The following is an 18,812-nucleotide window of genomic DNA, read 5'->3' on the forward strand; positions in this document are numbered from 1 at the left end:
GAATGAGTGAATGAAAACAACATGGTCTGATCATCCAAAGACAGTGTATTGAGATGCCAGAAGAAACTCAATTCACAAGAACAAAATCACTACAGTAGAACAGGCTACAAGAAGCCAGAGTAAAATCAGCATCCTTCTGGTAGTTTCATGTGTACAAAATAGGTTCCTAAGTGCTGGGTACTAAACTGACTACGGCCCAGTTCATCAAATCTTCAGAGCCCTGTGTCATAGCAGGTATTAAAATGGTAAGCTACTAATTTTACTATTATTACTATATAATTGTGGCCTAGCAGTATTGTTACATTCATCAGCTATTTACACAAGTCTCTGTCTGGACTGCAAATGACTGAACACAAGAACCCTGTAACATATACTTTTCAGTACTCTGCAGAGCCTAGCATAGGGTTTAGCGAACAAAAGAGACTCAATAAACACACAGAAATGAAAGATGAAATGCCATGACAAATGCATGATGGTCCCTACCTTAGTCCAACATGCTTTGGCCCAAGAAGCTAGGGAAGTCTCCACAATGTTTCTGAACAGGCACCTAGGAGCATCCCAGGCAACAGGAGAGATTCATAAAATTTACAGAAGAGGCTCTCGCCCAGGCCTGCTAAATGAGCACCTCCAAGTGCAGGGGCCCCAGGAGATCCTGTCCTAGACCCCTGGTTAAAACCCACTTCTTTAGATGATAGCAACTATTCTCAAACTTTACTATGCATCAGAATCAGCAGGTGGGCTTATTAAAACACAGATTGCTAAGCTCATGCCAGAGTTCCTGATGCAGCAGGCCTGGGGTAGGGCCCAAGAATGTGCATTTCTAACACATTCTTAAGTGCTGCTGATCTGCTGGTCTGGAAACCACACTTTGAGAAACACTGAATAAGAAAACAAACAAACAAACAAACAAACAAAAACCCCTCAGCTTTTTGTGTAATGTGAGGGGGTGAGGGCAGTGTCATCCGTGACTGCAGCCATGATGGTCAATCCTGAGGCTGACAATTGAGGATCTTGGCTCTCCTTTCCTTTTAGAAATCAAGTCCCCATATGTTGACTGGTGCTTCTAAACTAAAAATTGAGATGTTCAAATAAGGGGCATTTATAAATCTGCTGGACATGGCAGATTATTTTGTCCACAATTCTCCATACCCTCCCTACCCTTGCCATGCTTTCCAGTACATTAGTGATTCTCTGCTGGGGATGATTTCCTTACTGAGAGAACTATTTTGTTTGTCACACCTGGAGGGGAGTGCCACTGGTGTCTAGTAGGTAGAGGCCAGGAATGCTGCTAAATGTCCTAAAATGAACAGGACAGCCCTACCACAACGACTTAGTTGGCCTAAAATGTCAACAGAACTTAGGCTGAGAAACTCTGCTCTTGGTGGAGTGTACTTCCCTATTACACAGACTTTGGGTTTGGCCACATGACTTGCTTTGGCCAAAGGAATGTGAGCAGATGTGACCCCTGTTCAAGCAAAGGCACAAAGTGCACTCGTGTAATTTGGTCTCCATCGAGCTTCTGCCCTTTGCCACAAGAATAAGCCCTGGAGAGTGATGCCTCCCTCTGCTGGGCTCTGAATGAGAAAACTCATGGAGCCAGGCCCAGGCCTGCCAAACCCAGCCAAGCCACCGCTGACCAGGAGCCCTGCAAAACAGGAGCAAGAAATGTATTTGTCGCTACAACACAACACATTGCTGACTAGTACGAGAGAGCTAGCTTAGAGTACTTGGCTACTTTATGGAGAATATGAGGGAATAATTCAAAGTGGCCGGGCCCGACATGGGTGTTTATGACACAGTCTCTCCGGTTTCCCCCAGCAGGGCTGGGGACATGCTGCATGGGGGAGCTGATAAACACAGATGCCCAACTGGCAACACGTGAGGAGGGGCAGAGATTAGGTGGCTCTGCAGTTTCCACCATTTTCAGCTGTGAGCACTACAGACAGGCTTGGAGAGGCTTGGTGCTATTCCGTCGGCAGGTGCATCAGTAGAAAAGACCTTGGTGCTCTGCTTATCCCTGAGCCCAAGGTTTGCCTCCCCAAACCTTCCTCCTTTCTTTGGTCACAGTTGCAACTTAGTTCATTTTAGGTTTTTTGTTTTGTTTTGTTTTGGTTTTGCCTTAATCTTGATTTTTTTTTTGAAAAATATTGCATTAAAGTATCATTCATGTCTTTGATTATTGAGTTTTCGGTATCCCCTTAAATTTTATACCCAAAGTGGATGCCTTCCTCAGCTCACCCTGATCCTGGCCCCTTACAGGAATCTCAGAAGGGCCTAGGTAGGCAGCTTCATGCTTCCAAGCATCCCAAATAGGTTCCTTCATCTTCTGGCTGGTTGGCGCTGCAGCCGCTTTGGCTGCCTATCCTTTGTGAAAAGCAGGAAATGGCAACATCTCTGCATATTGGGACAAGTCAGAAAGAAATCTGACTGTGTGGAAGGAACCAACTCAGTGAGGTCAAGGTCTCTAATGTGATGGGCTGTTTTCTTCACATAACTCACTCAATCAGCAGAAAAATTACCAGGAAAGGGTGGGGGGTGCAAGAGGGTAAAAGAAGAGAAGGAAGGAGGGACATGTAAGCCTCACTTAGTAGGAGAAGAATCCACATCTCTTTTTTGAATGAAAGGAAGTGAACTCGCTAAAACTGGGCACAGCAGGAGAAGAGGAGGCTGTGTACTGGACGAAGCCGGCTGGCTGTGGCCTGTTCATTCCTGCAGCGCCACCTGCTGGCTAGATTTTCTTCCTTCCCTTTTTCAGCCAACCCTGCAAACCCAAGTTTGACTTCTTCCTTCCCTCTCAACTAGCTTACAGTAAAAATATCAGCTCCCTTCTGACTCTGGGCAGCTACAAACATCTCCAAATTTCTCTTCTTCCACTGAACCTTGTATCCATCTCAAAGCTTTCTGGAAATAAAGTGAAAATGAGTTGAGTAAAGCACAGCTTTCTCTCTACTTCACTACTCAACAACCTTCCATAGCTCCACATTGCCTAGAAATCAAACTCATGTTCCTTAACCTAGTACCTGGTACCTAGTACCTCATGATCTGACTCCAGACCAGCCGAGGATTCTCCTGGAATTCCCGGCAAAATGAGCCTCGGTACTTCCTGAGCAAGCCCAGCTTTCTTATCTCAGATCCTCTGTAACTTCTCTGTGTGTTTTCTCAGCCCATATCTCCCTCCAAGTTTCCTCTTGTTAAAAATCTCCTTCAATGGAAAGATGAATAAATAAACGAGATGTGGTATGTACATATTACAGAATATTATTCAGCCTTAAAAAGGAAGGAAATGCTGACACATGCTATAATATGAATGAACCTTGACAACATCATGCTGAGTGAAATAAGCCAGTCACAGAATGACAGATACTGTAGGATTCCACTCCTAAGTCAAACTCATGGAAACAGAAAGGAGCATGATGGTTCCAGGGGCGGGGGGAGCAGGCAATGAGGAGTTCATGTTTAATGGGTACAGAGTTTCAGTTCTGCAAGATGAAGAGTTCTGTGGTGAATGGTGGCGATGGTGGTGATGGCAGCACAATACAAATGGACTCAATGCCACTGAACTATGTACTTAAAAATGGTTAAGTCAGTACATGTTATGTTAGGTGTTATTTCATCAGAATTAAATAACAAACAAAGAAGCCTCCCTCTCCCCGAAAATTTTGGAATTTGATCCAGAACAAGAGGAAGCTTGAGGAATCCAACACCCTTTCTCCTAGACCAGAAGCTGAATTTCACCCAAACTGAGAAGACCTACTTTGCATCTTTGGGGATTTACCACCAAACCCCGCTGCAGCTAAACCACCCTCGGGGGCCTCACTGACTGTGCACCTGGCACTTTACACATGTGCCCTTTCTTTCCCTTAATGCTTTAAACCATCCGTGAAGCAGCCATTATTAGTCCCCCTGGACATGTGCAAAAACTAGGGCTCAAGGTCTCATGGGAGGTCACAGCCAGATCCTGGATGTCAGTGCTCTTTCTACCACGAAACTCTGCTTTATGAACCAGACTGCTTGAATGATAGTACCCCTCATCAAGTGCTTTTCCGCTGTACCAGACACTGCCCAAGCTTTGACCACTTCATTTCAAATAAAAAGAGGCATTCGAGCCCCTCCCCTGAGAGCCTTCTGCATGTGGGGGATGTCTGGACTGGAATTTATGCTGTTTCATTCAGTAAAAATTTAATGTAAGCACATATTAAGAGATATGAGAGAGACTACAAGATCCATTACCTCCCTCTTCTTTTTTAGAAAAAGCTTTATTTTCTTTGTGGCTAGAAGATATTCAGCCCAGGGGAGGAAACTATTATTCTCAGACGCTCTTGCAACTAGATGTGGCCATGGGACTAAATTCCGGTCAAAATAGAAATGGAATAATAGCGTGGGACTTCTGGGAAAGAGAAAGCTGGCTCATCTGGAAAGAGGACTCCCTTAACCCTTCCATTAACCCTTTTTGCCTTCTTCCTTCCTGGTGCCTGGAAGTGGGCATGATGGCTAGAGCACTAACTGCCAACAAGGACCACAAGGTAACCTTGAGAATGGAAGCCACAAACTTGGTAGATGGAGCACAGGATGGAAGGAGTCCAGATGTCGATGAGCATGGAGCTGCCGCCTCAGTGCAGCTCAGTGATCCTGGACTTCGGGTCTTGCTCTCTGACATGAGGGCATTCAACTAGATGACCTCTGCAGTTTTATGTCCTACTTTGGGCTAGAATGGACTGGCTCTTCCTCTCTTAATTGAAGGGCTTTTCACCCACCTACTCAGAGTGGAATAAGTTGTGATTTCTCACATGTTTTGACAAAACTGTCATCCTCTAAGGCTGACCCACAAGTTATCTATCAGGCGGACCTAACACCACAACTTATTACAGAGCTGGGCTCCTTACCTCCCAACTGCACAGGTACTCCAAGAAAAAGGTAACTTACTGGTAGAACAATATCCTTTTAGCATAAAAGAAAAATTTATTTCCTGATTTCCTGTGCTTGTAAATTGCCAATTTCTCTAAAGAACCCACCCAAATGGGGAGGGAGCCTGGGTGTTGGGTGTGTTCGGTAGGGAACTTCCAGCTGAGGAAGGACTCCAAGGAGGCAGACTCTGCAGTTAGGGACTCTGAGGAGGGGGCTCATTCTTCTAGGGGGCACTCGACTCTGACCCTCACTGGCTGCACTGAGCAAACATGTCAACCCCTCTGGAGCCTGGCTGAAGCAGAAGCTCCGGGCGTCCTTCCCAGGAGTAACAACTCTCTCTTGACAGGCGGGCACACTGGAGAGAGATGGAGAGAGCACTAGAAAGCAGGACTCCTGTGAGATACCCAAGCCTCAGAGAAAGAGACAAAGGCAGAATGTGGAGGGCTGGGCATCACAGAGACCAGAAAGGGGGGCAAAACCCAACTCTTCTGAAAAGTCATTCCAAGCGAGGCTGCTCATCAGAATCAAAAGACATTTATGAATAACCACCTGGGAGGTAGGCATCTTGAGGGCTGCTGCTTACGGGTCCCTTCTGTGAGACTGAGGAAAAGAATCCCTTCTTCAACACACTCAACTGTCAAAAATTCTCATAATATGCTGTCGTTGTTCTGTTAAGGTAGTTTTACCGTTATCCGCTTGAAAATCACTATAATAAATACATAGTATACAATGTCTACAATGTGAAGACATTCTCCTGAAACCTGAGGAGCCACATGGGGTGGCCCTGGGTGTCTTGGGCATGAGCTCACACCGTGGACAAGTGAAGGCTGGCCTGGAGCCTTTGGCCAAGGTTTCAAACCACATAATAGTTATGAAGCACCTACTGTGTGCTCGCTGTGGTGATGGGTGTTCTGTGCAGTTTATAACATTTGATCCTCACACCCACCTGAAGGGAAAGGATTTTTATCCTCAACTGACAGATGAGAAAACAGGCCTGGAAAGGCTTGGAGACTTGCCTAAGGTCACAGGAAGAGGGCGTGGCCAAACAGGGGACTCTCGGCTCCCAGGGGGCCATTCACTCTAGAGCAAGAAAAAAATACATGGCCCCAAAGTGAAAGCCCAGGGTCTGTTTTCACTGTGCTGATTCATTTTCATTCGGTTTGTCATCGTCTTCACCTACTCACACATGTCAACTACATAGAAGCGTGCTATGTGGGCAGCAACCAAATAAAAGGCCAAATGACAGACCAACAGAATCCCACAAAAGTCAAGTTCACCATGACCTGAGCTTCCTAATATTCACATGATAGGAAGGAACTAGCTAGCCAGGTGTGGTTGGGATCACATTCATATTCTCTCTTTCTGTCTCTGTCTCTGTCTCTCTCCCTCTCTCTCTTTCTCTCCCAGCATTTTAAAAGGCATCAAATCCAAATCTCAGTGCTCCTTCTCCTGTGTTTCAGCACCCACTGACCCTCACCCCAGGCCTTAAACAAGAGACCTCTGACCACACAGAGAGCTTATTACCTTTCTCCTCAGACTCCAGGATTTCCTGCAAAACCAGGAATGAAGTAGACTGTTTTGGGGGCTCATTTAACTCCTGTTTCTCCTGAAGCATCTTGTAAACTTCAGATTCCTTGTCGATGACGAGTCCACTTGGAAGCTGAGAATGCTCTAAGCTGTAAAAAATGTTTAGAAATTCATTAGGATATGTCGGAAGGATAAAAAAAAAAAAGAAATCCACAGACACCACCCCTCCCAAAAGAAGACACTTCTGAATCACAGTGGGTAGAAATGTTACCAACAGATGAAGCATTCCCTTACGTGTGCCACAGTCAGAGCTGGCTGCTGCTGTAATGCAGTCAGAAGCTATGTTTCCAAATAGTTTTAATAATTCAATTACTTTTTGGCCTAAATCCATGGAACGGGAAATGCTTTGCTTCTTTTTAAATTACATAAACAACATGTGAAAAGAAAATTTAGAAAAGAGAAAATGTCAACCACAACTTGACCACTAAAACCTCGGCTGGAGGCCCTCAGTACAGGCCATGTGTGTGCTTTTCACAAAGCAGAAGTCAGTATTCTTTATTCCTGAGGATATCAAAGTATTTTCTGTTTCTATAAACTCTTGTATCTCTCATGGCAAGGTCTGGTCTCCTCACCTACAGCACACAGGTAACAGTATCTGCCCTGCCTCCTTCACAGGATTGGTGGTGAGGATGAAATCGGCAAATGTTTTATAAACTGCGAAGTACTGTTCTACTGCAAGGGAGGGGGCAGAGGCCTCAACTGAGGCTCTGCCTCCCACACCCACCTGGTCTTTCTGGATTCCCCAGATAGGATGGGACAGGCAGAGCTGGGGGCTCTCTCCCACAGGGCCCATTTTTAAAGGAGGAACCTTTGCTGCTTTGTCTCAGGGAGGAGGAGAGGGGGAGGTAGCCTCCTCCCAGTCAGCTTAACCTGAAGTCTATCCTGAATCCCACCCCTTCTTCCACCACCAGTCCAAGCCATGCCATCACGTACCGGCACAACTGACCAGCTTCGTAACTTGTCCCTCTGCTGCCATTTTCAGCCTCAGGACAGTCTTATTTTCGACCAGAGGCCAGAGTGGTATTTAACATAAGAATTAGACTGTTGTGATGTGGCTCAAAATGTTCTCATCTGACTTAGAACCAAATATTTACAGTTTTAATAACAAAATACCAGTTTAATCAAAATCATCTCTTTGGAGTAAATATTCACTACAAAAAGGAGAAAGGCCCTAACAGATGTGGCTCTGCTTTCCTCCCCAAATACATCACCTGCATCCCCTTGGTCACTCCGCTCTTGTCAGATGAGACTTCAGGGCTGCTTCTGGAACCCACCAGCCTCAGAGCCTGTCACTTACTGCTCCCTCTGCCCAGAACGCTCTCCTCCCAGAGCCCAGGGCTCCCGCACTTCATTCAGGTTCTGCTCAGATGTCATCCCTCAGAGAAGGCTCCCTGACCCTCCATTGAGAACAGCCCGCCCATCCCCATAACTCTATCCCCTTACTCTCTGCAGCTCCCTCCAAGTGTTCTCTTCTCTCTCCATGGATTATACGTGCAGTTGTCTGTCTCTTTATTGTCTAGAAAGTAACCTAGAAAGTAACCCCTAGAAAGTAACCCCCATGAGGGCAGGGCTTTGGTCTGTCTTGTTCACTATTGTCTTCCTGGGCCTGGCACAGTGTCAGGCCTCAACAGGCATTAGGGAAGTGAATGAAAATTGCCAAGTGGGCCAAGTCCCTCTCTCCTTCTCGTCACTGCCTCTCCATGCTCCAGTGGGGTCACAAGGGACCTTCTAGTACCGGGGATCTCCTAGGGCTGTGCCAGGGAGATGGGCAGCCTCCAGGGCCCAGATCACTGCCTGCCTGTCAGCTTCCACTGCTTTTTCAGAAGCTACCACCCCCTAGGAAAGAGGGACAGTGTGCCCAGGGAGCCAAAGAGAAAATACCAGAAGGTGATGATGCAATTTATCAGTGCAGGTGGATAAGTCTGTATGTAAACAAGTTGTGAATTTTAACAAAGCTACATCCCATCCCATCCGCCAGGCTGCCTCTCAGGTGTGAGGATGCAGGCAGTGGCTACCAATAGTTTCCTCAGCGAGTCTAACCACTTTGTCTTTAGGGCAGAAGCCACTTTTACAAGTGCAAATGAATTATGCCAATTACCTTTACTCACTCGCTTCTCACACACCCACTGTATAAGGAGTTCACATTCCATTGTATAAAGGAAACGATGGTATGTGTTTTCCCTGGGTATTTTTCTCCAAGTTACCTCTCTCTTTCTTCTCTTTCTCTTTCCCGGCCAGCCTCCAGGGGCACTTGATAGACTCAAGTCCACAGCTGGAAGCAGAGTCATTTGCATCAGTGGAACTCCAGGTTTTCCCTTTGACTACAATCAGGTTCTCACAATAGAGGACAAAGCCCTCAAAGAGTGACAAATACTTCGGTGCTGCCAGGGAAGGTCAAAATTTAACCAAAAAGGACTCATCAGCCGGTCACTTGTGCTGGCTGCAGTGGAGGAAAGTGAAGCCAGCCACCCCTGCCCCATCCACAGACACTGCTGGTCCCTGCCCTTGTCTCTCTCCCTACTCCCACCTGGGAACTGTGTGAGTCTTCCATCCCCACCCCGCAGGAAAGAGGCCACCTTGAGGAGTGGTTTTAACCAAGGACCTTGTCTTCCTCTGGCCCACCTACCCAGCCCTGTCCTCTGAAGTTACATGCCTCCCTCTTTCTTTGGGTCTTGAATTCTGAGCTGGCTTTATAATAAATGTATTAAAGTATTTCTGATGACTCTTTTTCCTATTATACTTAGAACTATTTTAAAATCAAGATCAGACCATGGAATGTTCTTGAGAATTTTTCCTTGCTTTGGTGTATGTTGTTACGCCACCAAGGGAACGCTAAAAATGACAGAACCCAAACCACGAAGTCATCATATATACAAAGTCATCACGTATTCTTCCAGCAAAGTCTTGTAAAAGTATTTCCGTGATTAAAAAAAAATTTACTATTTATTCTCAAATAATGGTAATATCTTGCTACTGCTTGACAAATTATAAAGCACTTTCAATTTTCGTTACCTTATTTGAAGCATTGATACACCTAATTCAAAAATATCCTAAGACACAAAATCTAAGTCTTAGACATTAGACTAAGATATTAATAAATAACAGCACGATATCTTTAAAAAAAAAATTCTAGGTCAAAAATACACATTAGAAATAGAGCAAAAAAAGAAAAAAAGCATTGTCATTTTTATATACAGTAACAATAATGAATGAAAGAACTCCACAGTGATAAGCCTTCAAAAAATGTAATATGCAAGACTGAGCCACCGGGAGGAAAATTGTGAGGGTGCGATGCTAAAAGTAACCATTCTTCTAAACCCATTCTTTACGATTTTAATAGCAGAATACAAGAGTTTAATCAAATTCAACTCCTTTGGAGTAACAGTCTTTGTGTTTTCTGGTTCTTGTTTCTTCCCAAGTCACGCTTGGTGCTGAATGTACACTACTTACTTAAATGTTTAATATTTTCTTACATGCTTTTTGGTACCCACCATAGGCCTGTCTCCCCAGGGACATTACAGACAGGTCATGCCCTGCCTGATGATGTGGCTGACACAGCCAGGCATTTAAGGATGCCAGCGGTCTTTAGATGAGCTTGTCTCTTAGAGGTGGATTTTGGAGGCTGAGCCTGCAGACCTTATGAAACACAGTCCTGCTCCAGCCAAAGGAGCAGCTAGGGTGAAGGTAAGATGGTCAGAAGGTCAAGGACAAGGAACAGCACACCTATGGCTCTGGGACCTGAATCTGCACAGCAAAGACACAAATAAATGAAAAGACATCCATGTTCATGGATTAGAAGAAGAATTAATATTGTTAAAATGTCCATCCTCCCCAAAGCTTCAATGCAATCTTCATTGCAATCTCTATCAAAATCCCGCTGGCATTTTTTGCAGAAATAGAAAAAAAATCCTAAAATTCACATGGAATCTCAAAGGACTGCAACAGCCAAAACAATCTTGAGAAAGAAAAACAAAATGGGAGGTGTCACATTTTCTGATGTCAAAACATATTACAAAGGTACAGTAATCCAAACAGTATGGTACTTGTATAAAACAGACAAAGAGACCAATGGAATAGAATATACAACCCAGAAATAAACTCTAGCACATACAGTCAAGTGATCTTCAATAATGGTGCCAAGAATACACAATGCAGAAAGGACAGTCTCTTCAATAAATGGTGTTGAGACAATTGGATATCTGCATGCGAAGAATAAAATTAGACCTTTAGCTCACTATATATAAACATCAACTAAAAATGGATAGAAGACTTAATGTTAGATCTGAAAACATAAAACTACTAGACGAAAACATAGGCGAAAAGCTTCATGGCATTAGTCTTAGCAATGATTTCTTGAATATGACACCAGAAGCACAGACAATAAAATCAAAAGTAGACAAGTGGGACTACATCGAATTAAAAGTCTACACAGCAAAGGAAACAATCAGCAGAGGGAAAAGGTAATTAATGGAATGGGAGAAAATATCCACAACCAAATACTTGATAAGGTGTTAATATCCAGAGTTTATAAAGAATTCTTACACCTCCACAACACAAAGCAAATAACATGATTTAAAAAATGGGCAAAGGACTTAAATAGACATTCCTCCAAAAAAGATACAAAAATGGACAAGAACCATATGAAAAGATGTTCAACATCACTAATCATCAGGGAACCACATGGAAATATCACACCTTACACTTATTAAGAGAGCTGTCAACAGCACCGACAACAGCAACAACAAAAGCCCAGAAGACAACAAATGTTGGTGAGGATGGAGGAACTGGAACCCTGTGCACTGTTGGTAGGAATGTAAAATGTTGCAGTGCTATGCAAAACACTACAGAAGTTTCTTGATAAATTAAAAATAGAATTATCATATGACGCAGCAATCCCACTTCTGGGTATATATCCAAAAGAATTAAAATCAGTATCTCAAAGAGATATTGGCACACTCATGTTCATTGAAGTATTAATCACAATAGCCAAGAGGTGGAAGCAACCTCTTGCTAAATGTACACTGACAGATGAATGGATAAAGAAAATGTGGTATATATAGACAATGAAATATTATTCAGCCTTAAAAAAGTAAAAAAAAATCCTGTTGCACGCTGCAAAATGAATGAACTTTGAGGACATTAGGCTACGTGAAATAAACCAGTCACTAAAAGACAAATTCTCTACATTCCACTCGTATGAGGAAGTACCTAAAGCAGTCACTCTTAGAAAGTAGAATGTGGGTGCCAGGGAATGAGAGAGGGGAAAGGGGGAGCTGTCCAATGGGTGTGGAGTGTTAGTTGTGCAAGATGAAAACATCCTTGAGACCTGTTGCACAACAATCTGTGTATTGTTACCACGACTACTGAACTGTACACTTAAAAATGGTTAAGATGGTATATTTTATATTATGTTTTTTACCACGATAAAAATAAATCATTAGAACAGAAAAAAAGAACTTTTGATACATAAGAACCCAATAAATCAAATAAATCTCCAATGAATTATGCTGAGCAAAAAAAAAAAAGTTATGATGGAGGGAAACTGGGTCAGGGGTATATGGGACCTCTCTATTATTTCCTATAACGGTATGCGAATCTACAATTACCTCAAAATAAAAAGTTTAATTTTAAGAAGTCTTTTCCCCAAATTCTGGAAGTTAAGAGCTAACTGGAAATGACATAGAAAAGATTTTAGCACCTGATTTTTATGTAGAAGAGGGTAAAGGAGGCAGGCCGACTCAGAAAAACCTTTCATGTGTGAGATGCCCCAACCTGGTCACCCCAATGTTCACACACACACACACACACACACACACACATAAAATGCAGTTCTGGGTAACCCTATGTAATCACTGTAAGAAGGGGAGCCTGGCCAGAATGCTCCTTGCGTTTCAGTGTTCAAAGGCCCAGATGTTGGGCCTGTAATAAGAAATGAGAGGCGTAATCGTGGGCACCTGGAGAAGAGGGAGGAACAGCCAGGCTCCAGGCCAGTTCTCTGTGGGCTGTGGGCAAGTTTAGCCGGAGGAGCAAGCAGCCACTTTCATGATGGAGGTTTTCTTTTGACCCAGCTCCGAAAGAATTGGGCTTAATATAATCCCTCATATCATTCGAATAGAATAATGCATCTCTTTATTTCCACTGCACCTGCTTAAAAATCTGCCTCATGAGTAGATGGGGGGATTGCCTGAGAACACAACTTAGATGAACCAGTATCTTGAGACTATTGTGTTGGTTATGGAGCCCAAGCAATGATTCCATGAAGAGGCCACCACATCAGGAAGGTGACTAATTGCACTGGTGGCTGAACTTAAGCTACAATGCTGGGAAAAAGAGGAGGTTACCACAAGTCACAGCAAAGTCTTTTCCATGACATCTGTCTACATGTTTCCGGCCTCCCGGGGGGAAACCCCTAGTATTCAGTGAAATCAGTACTAACTGGCATTTGCTGAGCACCTACCAGGCGCCGGGCACCACGCTCGGTGCTTTTTACACACATCATTCCTTTCTCTCAGTAACCTGGTTGGTAAGGTAGTCAATATTATCTGCACCTCATGATAACAAGACTGAGTTTCAGAGTTTTCTGGTTTGCCCAAGATCACACAGCTAGTAAGAGGCAGAGTTAGAATTCAAGCTGAGGCCCCTCTATCTACAAAGCCTATACCTTTAAGAAGGTCTCAAGTAGCATCACATATGTAATATAATCCAAACCCCAAAACACCAGAAAATGACCAGAGCCCCTAAACTCAATTGCAAGAGGTCAGAGGGCAGGTGAAAGCTTAATGCTAAACAGAGTAACATTTCTTCTACTCACTGGTACACAGCAGGCACTAAATAAATGACTGTTAAGCTGAAATGACCCAAAAGCCCTCCCACTCAGCCGTGTGAGCACTGATAACACCCTCTTGCCTGCCTTCCCAGCTAAATTAGGAAATGACAATGCTCTCTGTGTTCTTGTCTGATGGGGACATGGCCCTGGGATGTCCTACGAGACAAAGAGCCACACACACACACCCCAGGGTGCTTTTAAGGACAGGGCCAAGAAACTCAGAGTGAGCCCTAGGGAATCAGTAATGACTTCATGCAAAGTATGAAGTGAGCCAATTCTGGGATCTCAACGGATTTCAGACTAAACAGCGGGGGTGAGGGAGAGCCCGGGACTTCTGCTGACAGAGCAGCAAGGTGACCGGTGGCTGCTGGGTTTGCAGGAGAATCTTCCTTTGCTGAGAGTGCACAAACGGCCTCTCTAGGAACGGACCGGTATGCTGACCCACACACAGGCAGCACAGCCTGTTTGGGCAGTTCCTCTGCTGGGGGTGCTGCTGGTATGCACACTGTTTCTGGATTCATCCTTGGAGTGTGGGATGGAGCAGAACCTGGGCCCTTCTGCTGAGAAAATCTGGAAGGAGACTCTTGATAAAGACTCAGAGGCTGCTGCAGCCAGAAAGTCTACGAAAGGAGGGGACAGGGGCTGGAGGAAAGGCTTGCACAGCGTCCAGACATTTTTGAATTTAATTATTTCAGACTGAGGGGAGGGAGCGGGCGGGGAGCATGAGAGAAGAAAGAAGACATTAATGAAGGAATAACGGCCAAGGCCACACTAAAAATACTTCCCAGGCACATATTTCTCCCAAGGCATAGCAGCTCTTTCAATTTAGGATGTGTCATTTCCTGGGTTATTAAATCCAAAGAATGGAACGTTCCACTCTGGGACAGTAAAAGAGGGTCACATTCTCAGCCTCCCCTGGCACCAAAGCAACAAAGAACAGGGATCATGGCCCATGGTATTTCCACCACTCAGCTCCCCGTGCCCGCCCCGCCTCCCCCAACACTGAGCTGCTGGAGAGAAAGCTTCCAGCAGGGTGTGTCCGTGGAAAGTTTGGGGGGCCCAGCATGGCGTTCTTTTTCAGAGGCTCCAAATTCCCCCAGTCACCTTGAAGGACACCATCATCTCAAGTCAGTAGGAATCAGCATTTGGGGAAAGAAGCATTAGTAGCCACTTTGCCTTGGTTATGGCCATAAATGCAGGGACCTTTAACATCTTGTAAAGCCAAAGTCACATAGCAAAATCTCCCCAACGAGACTTAAAGGAAATCTCAGTGCATTTCAGTGCTGGGCACGGGGACCTATGCAGTGGGTACCCAATAATGTCTGTCCCTCTTTTCCAAAGGGAGAGGGACTATATGCACAGTGTGGTGCAGGAGTCCTCAAGACATCCCCATGACAGCCCTTTCCAAACACTGAAGTTACCTGGAACCTCTCATGCCTTAAGTCTCTCCTAACCTGCCTCTGAAGCAATGGATTTGCAATTTAATCACCCTAAAAGCTGAGCAGATTCTTGTTAAAGGTGAATGGGGAGACACTGAACAGCAAAATGGGCTTCAGAGTTCCAAGAACTGTGGATTCCAAGAGGAAGAGATCCTCAGGGATCAGATCAGTTTGGACCACACAGTATTTTCCAACAAATTTGACTGTCATCAACATTTAAAGATCAGGAAATTTCAGATAAAAAGAGGCATTCCAACTTTCGTTTCAATGAAATTATAATCAGTAGAATTGGGACTCCTAGGCCAGCATGGGGTGTCTGGCTAGAGCCAAGGAGCAGTGGCCCTTCTGGAAGGGGCATGTACTGGCCAGCTGCCATGGGCCACTCTGCTCCCCTGTTTACACTCAGAGCTCTGCCCTCATGGTCCCATCATCGCTGCCACCTTTGGGCATTTGCCATGGCAGCTGGTGACCTAGTCTATTCCCCTTTCACCCACGGAAAACTGGTACCATCTCTTACTCTCCATCCTCAAACCCAGTTCTTTACCACGAGCTGTGGTATTCACAGTGTTTCTGGATTCATCTTCAAAGAGTCTGAAATGATGCAGACGTTGTCCCGTTCCTGGGAAGATCCAGAGGATACTTCGGATGAAGACATGGAGGCAGCCATGGCCACATCGTCAGTGACAGGAGGGGACAGGCCTCCCTAGTCCTGAGCAAGATGCTTCCTTAGATCTCTCCACGCGTCCCCCTCCTAGCCCCCACCTCCCACAGGCAAACCCACCTCTACCTCTGTCCGCAGATCAGAACCTGTTCCTACAGACACACATTTATATCCTCATCAGTAGGACTTCTTTTCTTTCTATTATCTCCACTGGCCACTCTGGGGGAAAAAGCAAACATTGCTTCACCAAAAATTGCATGAAGTACTTCTCCCTTGTTCAGACTGGATGGTCAACATGAGCAGAAATCCAAAATTGTAAATACTGAAGAATTTCTCAGGAAGCAACAGGACTGTCAGAGAAGGAACATGGTCACTTAGCAGGTGACAACCACCCCAGAAATCAGGACAATAATAACATCGGTCTCAGCGAACCATCGACTAACTTGTGCCAGGTATAGTACTGGGCATTTTATTGATTACTTCTTATTTTTCAAACAACCCTACAAGGCAGTTGGTATTACCCCCTTTTTACTGATGAAGAAAATGAAGACAGAAAGAATTGTGCTAAAATAGACCTTTTTATCCCTGGGCTAGTGGCTCAATCTTCTTTCCCTTGACTGGACCAGCCTGGTCCTGGTGTAAAAAGCCTCTCCCAGGACTGGCCTGGAGGAGAATTCAGAGGCCTACTTACGCTCTGCCGTTTGTCTCTGGTCCACTGGCTGCTGTCTTTGACTCCAAGGCACTGTTGAAATTGGAGATGTTTTCAGAGGAGTAGAGGCCAGAGGGGTTGTTGTACTGGTTTGTGATGACCCTGGGGGAAGAGCTCGAGGCAGGCGAGGCGGTGAAGGGCATGGCACTCCGGTTGTGGGCGCTTCCTATGTGCAGGACCTCCTGCAAGCAGAGATCAGAGGAGAAATCAGGAGTGGAAAGGTGTCCAACGGACATCCTTCGATGGACAGTGCAGACTGAGAGCCAGGGAGAGAGCTCTAATGAGCGACAGTGGCCCCGGCTCAACACCAGACTTTAGCTAAAGGGCTCTGACATACCCACTAGACAAAGGGCAGTAACCGGGGAAGTCTCACTAGTGTGGACGTGTGTCACACACCAGGCTCAATCTTCAGGTTCTTCCCTGAGACCTAGTGAACCCTGATCCCCTGCTGGGTAGCCCTGGGCAAGACACTCCTAGCTGCCCTGGGCTGTCAGTAACCAAGTCAGAGCTGAAACACCTTTCAGGGCACACCCCAGAGGGATTAAGGTCCCACGAAGAGAAGAACGGGCAGTCATTTCAGTCAGTGCAGAGCAGGAGATGATAAAAAGGGGAGACAAGGCTCCAGAATGGAGAGGGTTAGACAAATAAGATAAAAGGGCTATGGTGCGACAGGATGAGGCAGCTGCTGACTAGGCAGAGATGGCCTCAGTGCTCCGGCAGAAGGGGGCCAAAGGGAATTCAGGATCTGTTGTTTCTTGTGGCAGAAGGACAAGGCTAATCAGATGGAAGGCTGGGGGATACCTGTTACAGGGGCGGTGCCCAGGGGAGACGCAGAGGAGGACCTGGAGCTCATCTTGTGCTCATTCCCTTCCTTCTGTAATTTGAGAAAGCGCCCTCTACCCCCACGCTGGCTGGCTAGCCAGGAGTCTAGGATAATTACTAAAGCTACGACATCTCAGAACTGTTTTACAAACAGTCAAAACTTTTTAAACTAACACGACTTAAAAAAAAAAAAAAATAAGGCATTTCTGATGACTCAATTAACACAGTGTTTTCTACACAGGCATTCTGGATCAACTCTGGCTCCCAGGAGACACAGCATGCTCTGTGCAGCCGACTAAAAACTCAACGTGCACCATATTTTCTGGGTTCCCCAGAAATCTTCCTCAACCCTGGTCTCTTTTTTAAAACCCAGGCCTAGAACAACTGCCCCGCAAGAGTTCCTGTGCTCTGTTACTCTTCTTTTATCTTTTTATGTTAAACCTTCAAGTCGTTCATGCTTTCTTAGGAAACATGATGAAAAGTAACACCTTATTTTACTGTGTGCTCATTTAAAATAAAAGATAACATAAATATATTCTTATGATTATGATTTCTTTTTCACTATTCAGATGGGCATCCTCTTCAACAAGTAGGAATGAGTGAGGTTTTACCGCATAAATTACGTTGAGCTGACTTGGTCCACGTTGGACAAAAGCTAAGAACACAAAGGTCATTCACAAAGAGGAAAGTGTAATTAGTTAAGAAAATAACTTTAGCAGTAATCAAAGCATGGTTAAGTAAATTTTATGACACAACGAGCCCAAGGAATAATACGCAGTAATTAACGGCAGCAGACTAGGAGACAGGGGTGGCTAGGGACCTGGGCCCACGTTAGTGGCTCCGCGACAGCACTGCGGACTGACACACCGCTGGACTGACACACCACTGGACTGACAGACACGCCGCTGCAGCCACGACTGCGATTCTCTCCCCTCTCCTTCTCCACAGCAGTTCCTAGGAGCGGCATAGGACGCTGAGCACCAAGGAAGAGCCCTGATGGTTCTGTCTTGACTCAAATTTCCCTGCCACTTCCTGTTCAGCTTTGGGCACATTATACCTCTCTCTTAGCCCGTTTCTCATGTCTAAAATGAAGTCAATAAAGCCTCTTTCACGAGGACGTGGTGAGAAATATTAGTATGCCAAGCACAGAGCCTGTCACATAGCAAACATTCTACCAGTGTGCGTTCCCATCTCCTCCCATAAAAATACATTTTCAATTAGAATGGAAGTCAGTAGAAAATTCAGGTTGGAAATTCTGGTTTTCATTTTATAGAGATTGTCCAAGAATATATCTGTTTTGTACATAAAAGGAATATCTCTAACCCCATGTGAATACTGCTCTTTCCAGAAATCAGGCGGGTAATTCAGAGCTTGCATTTTGGAAGGGATGATGTAATTGTTTGGGCTTTGTATTTATCAGTCGCCTAGGAAACACAATAATGAGGAAATATAAACTAGGTGTGTGACTGCTCTGACCTCAGATAAGCTGGGGTGTTGGCTGGCATAACATGAACTAACATCTTCTAATTTATAGATGAACTCTGCTCCCACTCATTCTCCTATTTTAGAATGACTGGAAGTGTAAGATTTTGAAAAAATGAGAAGAGGGAAATTTTTCATAAAAAGAATTACTGGAATCAAATGAAAAATATACTCAAGTTAGATGTCAAAGTATTTGAGAACTTTTTTAATCTGATGAGAACTACCTTCAAAATATTGATGCAGGTAACCAGATTATATGTTTAAGATGAAAATTCAAGTATAATACATATAAAAAGTATAACTGAAATTTAAGTATTACCTTATTTAAGTGAAAACTAGGATTTTAGATAGACCAAATTAAAACAAAAATCATTCCTTCTG

At 44.7% G+C, this 18,812-nt stretch overlaps 1 protein-coding gene across 1 annotated transcript in view; it reads right to left on the reverse strand.

Moving 5' to 3' along the window:
- The window catches only part of PDLIM1 (PDZ and LIM domain 1), a 25,579-nt gene that overhangs the window by 2,807 nt on the left and 3,960 nt on the right, over positions 1-18,812 (reverse strand). The window contains exons 3-4 of the mRNA XM_023519818.1: positions 16,110-16,309; positions 6,430-6,581 (exon numbers count right to left, since the gene is read on the reverse strand). Coding sequence (XP_023375586.1) covers positions 6,430-6,581; positions 16,110-16,309 — 352 coding nt within the window. The remainder of the gene's footprint in view (positions 1-6,429; positions 6,582-16,109; positions 16,310-18,812) is intronic.

This window comes from Pteropus vampyrus, unplaced genomic scaffold (assembly GCF_000151845.1).
Source record: "Pteropus vampyrus isolate Shadow unplaced genomic scaffold, Pvam_2.0 Scaffold238, whole genome shotgun sequence".
Lineage (NCBI taxonomy): Eukaryota > Metazoa > Chordata > Mammalia > Chiroptera > Pteropodidae > Pteropus > Pteropus vampyrus.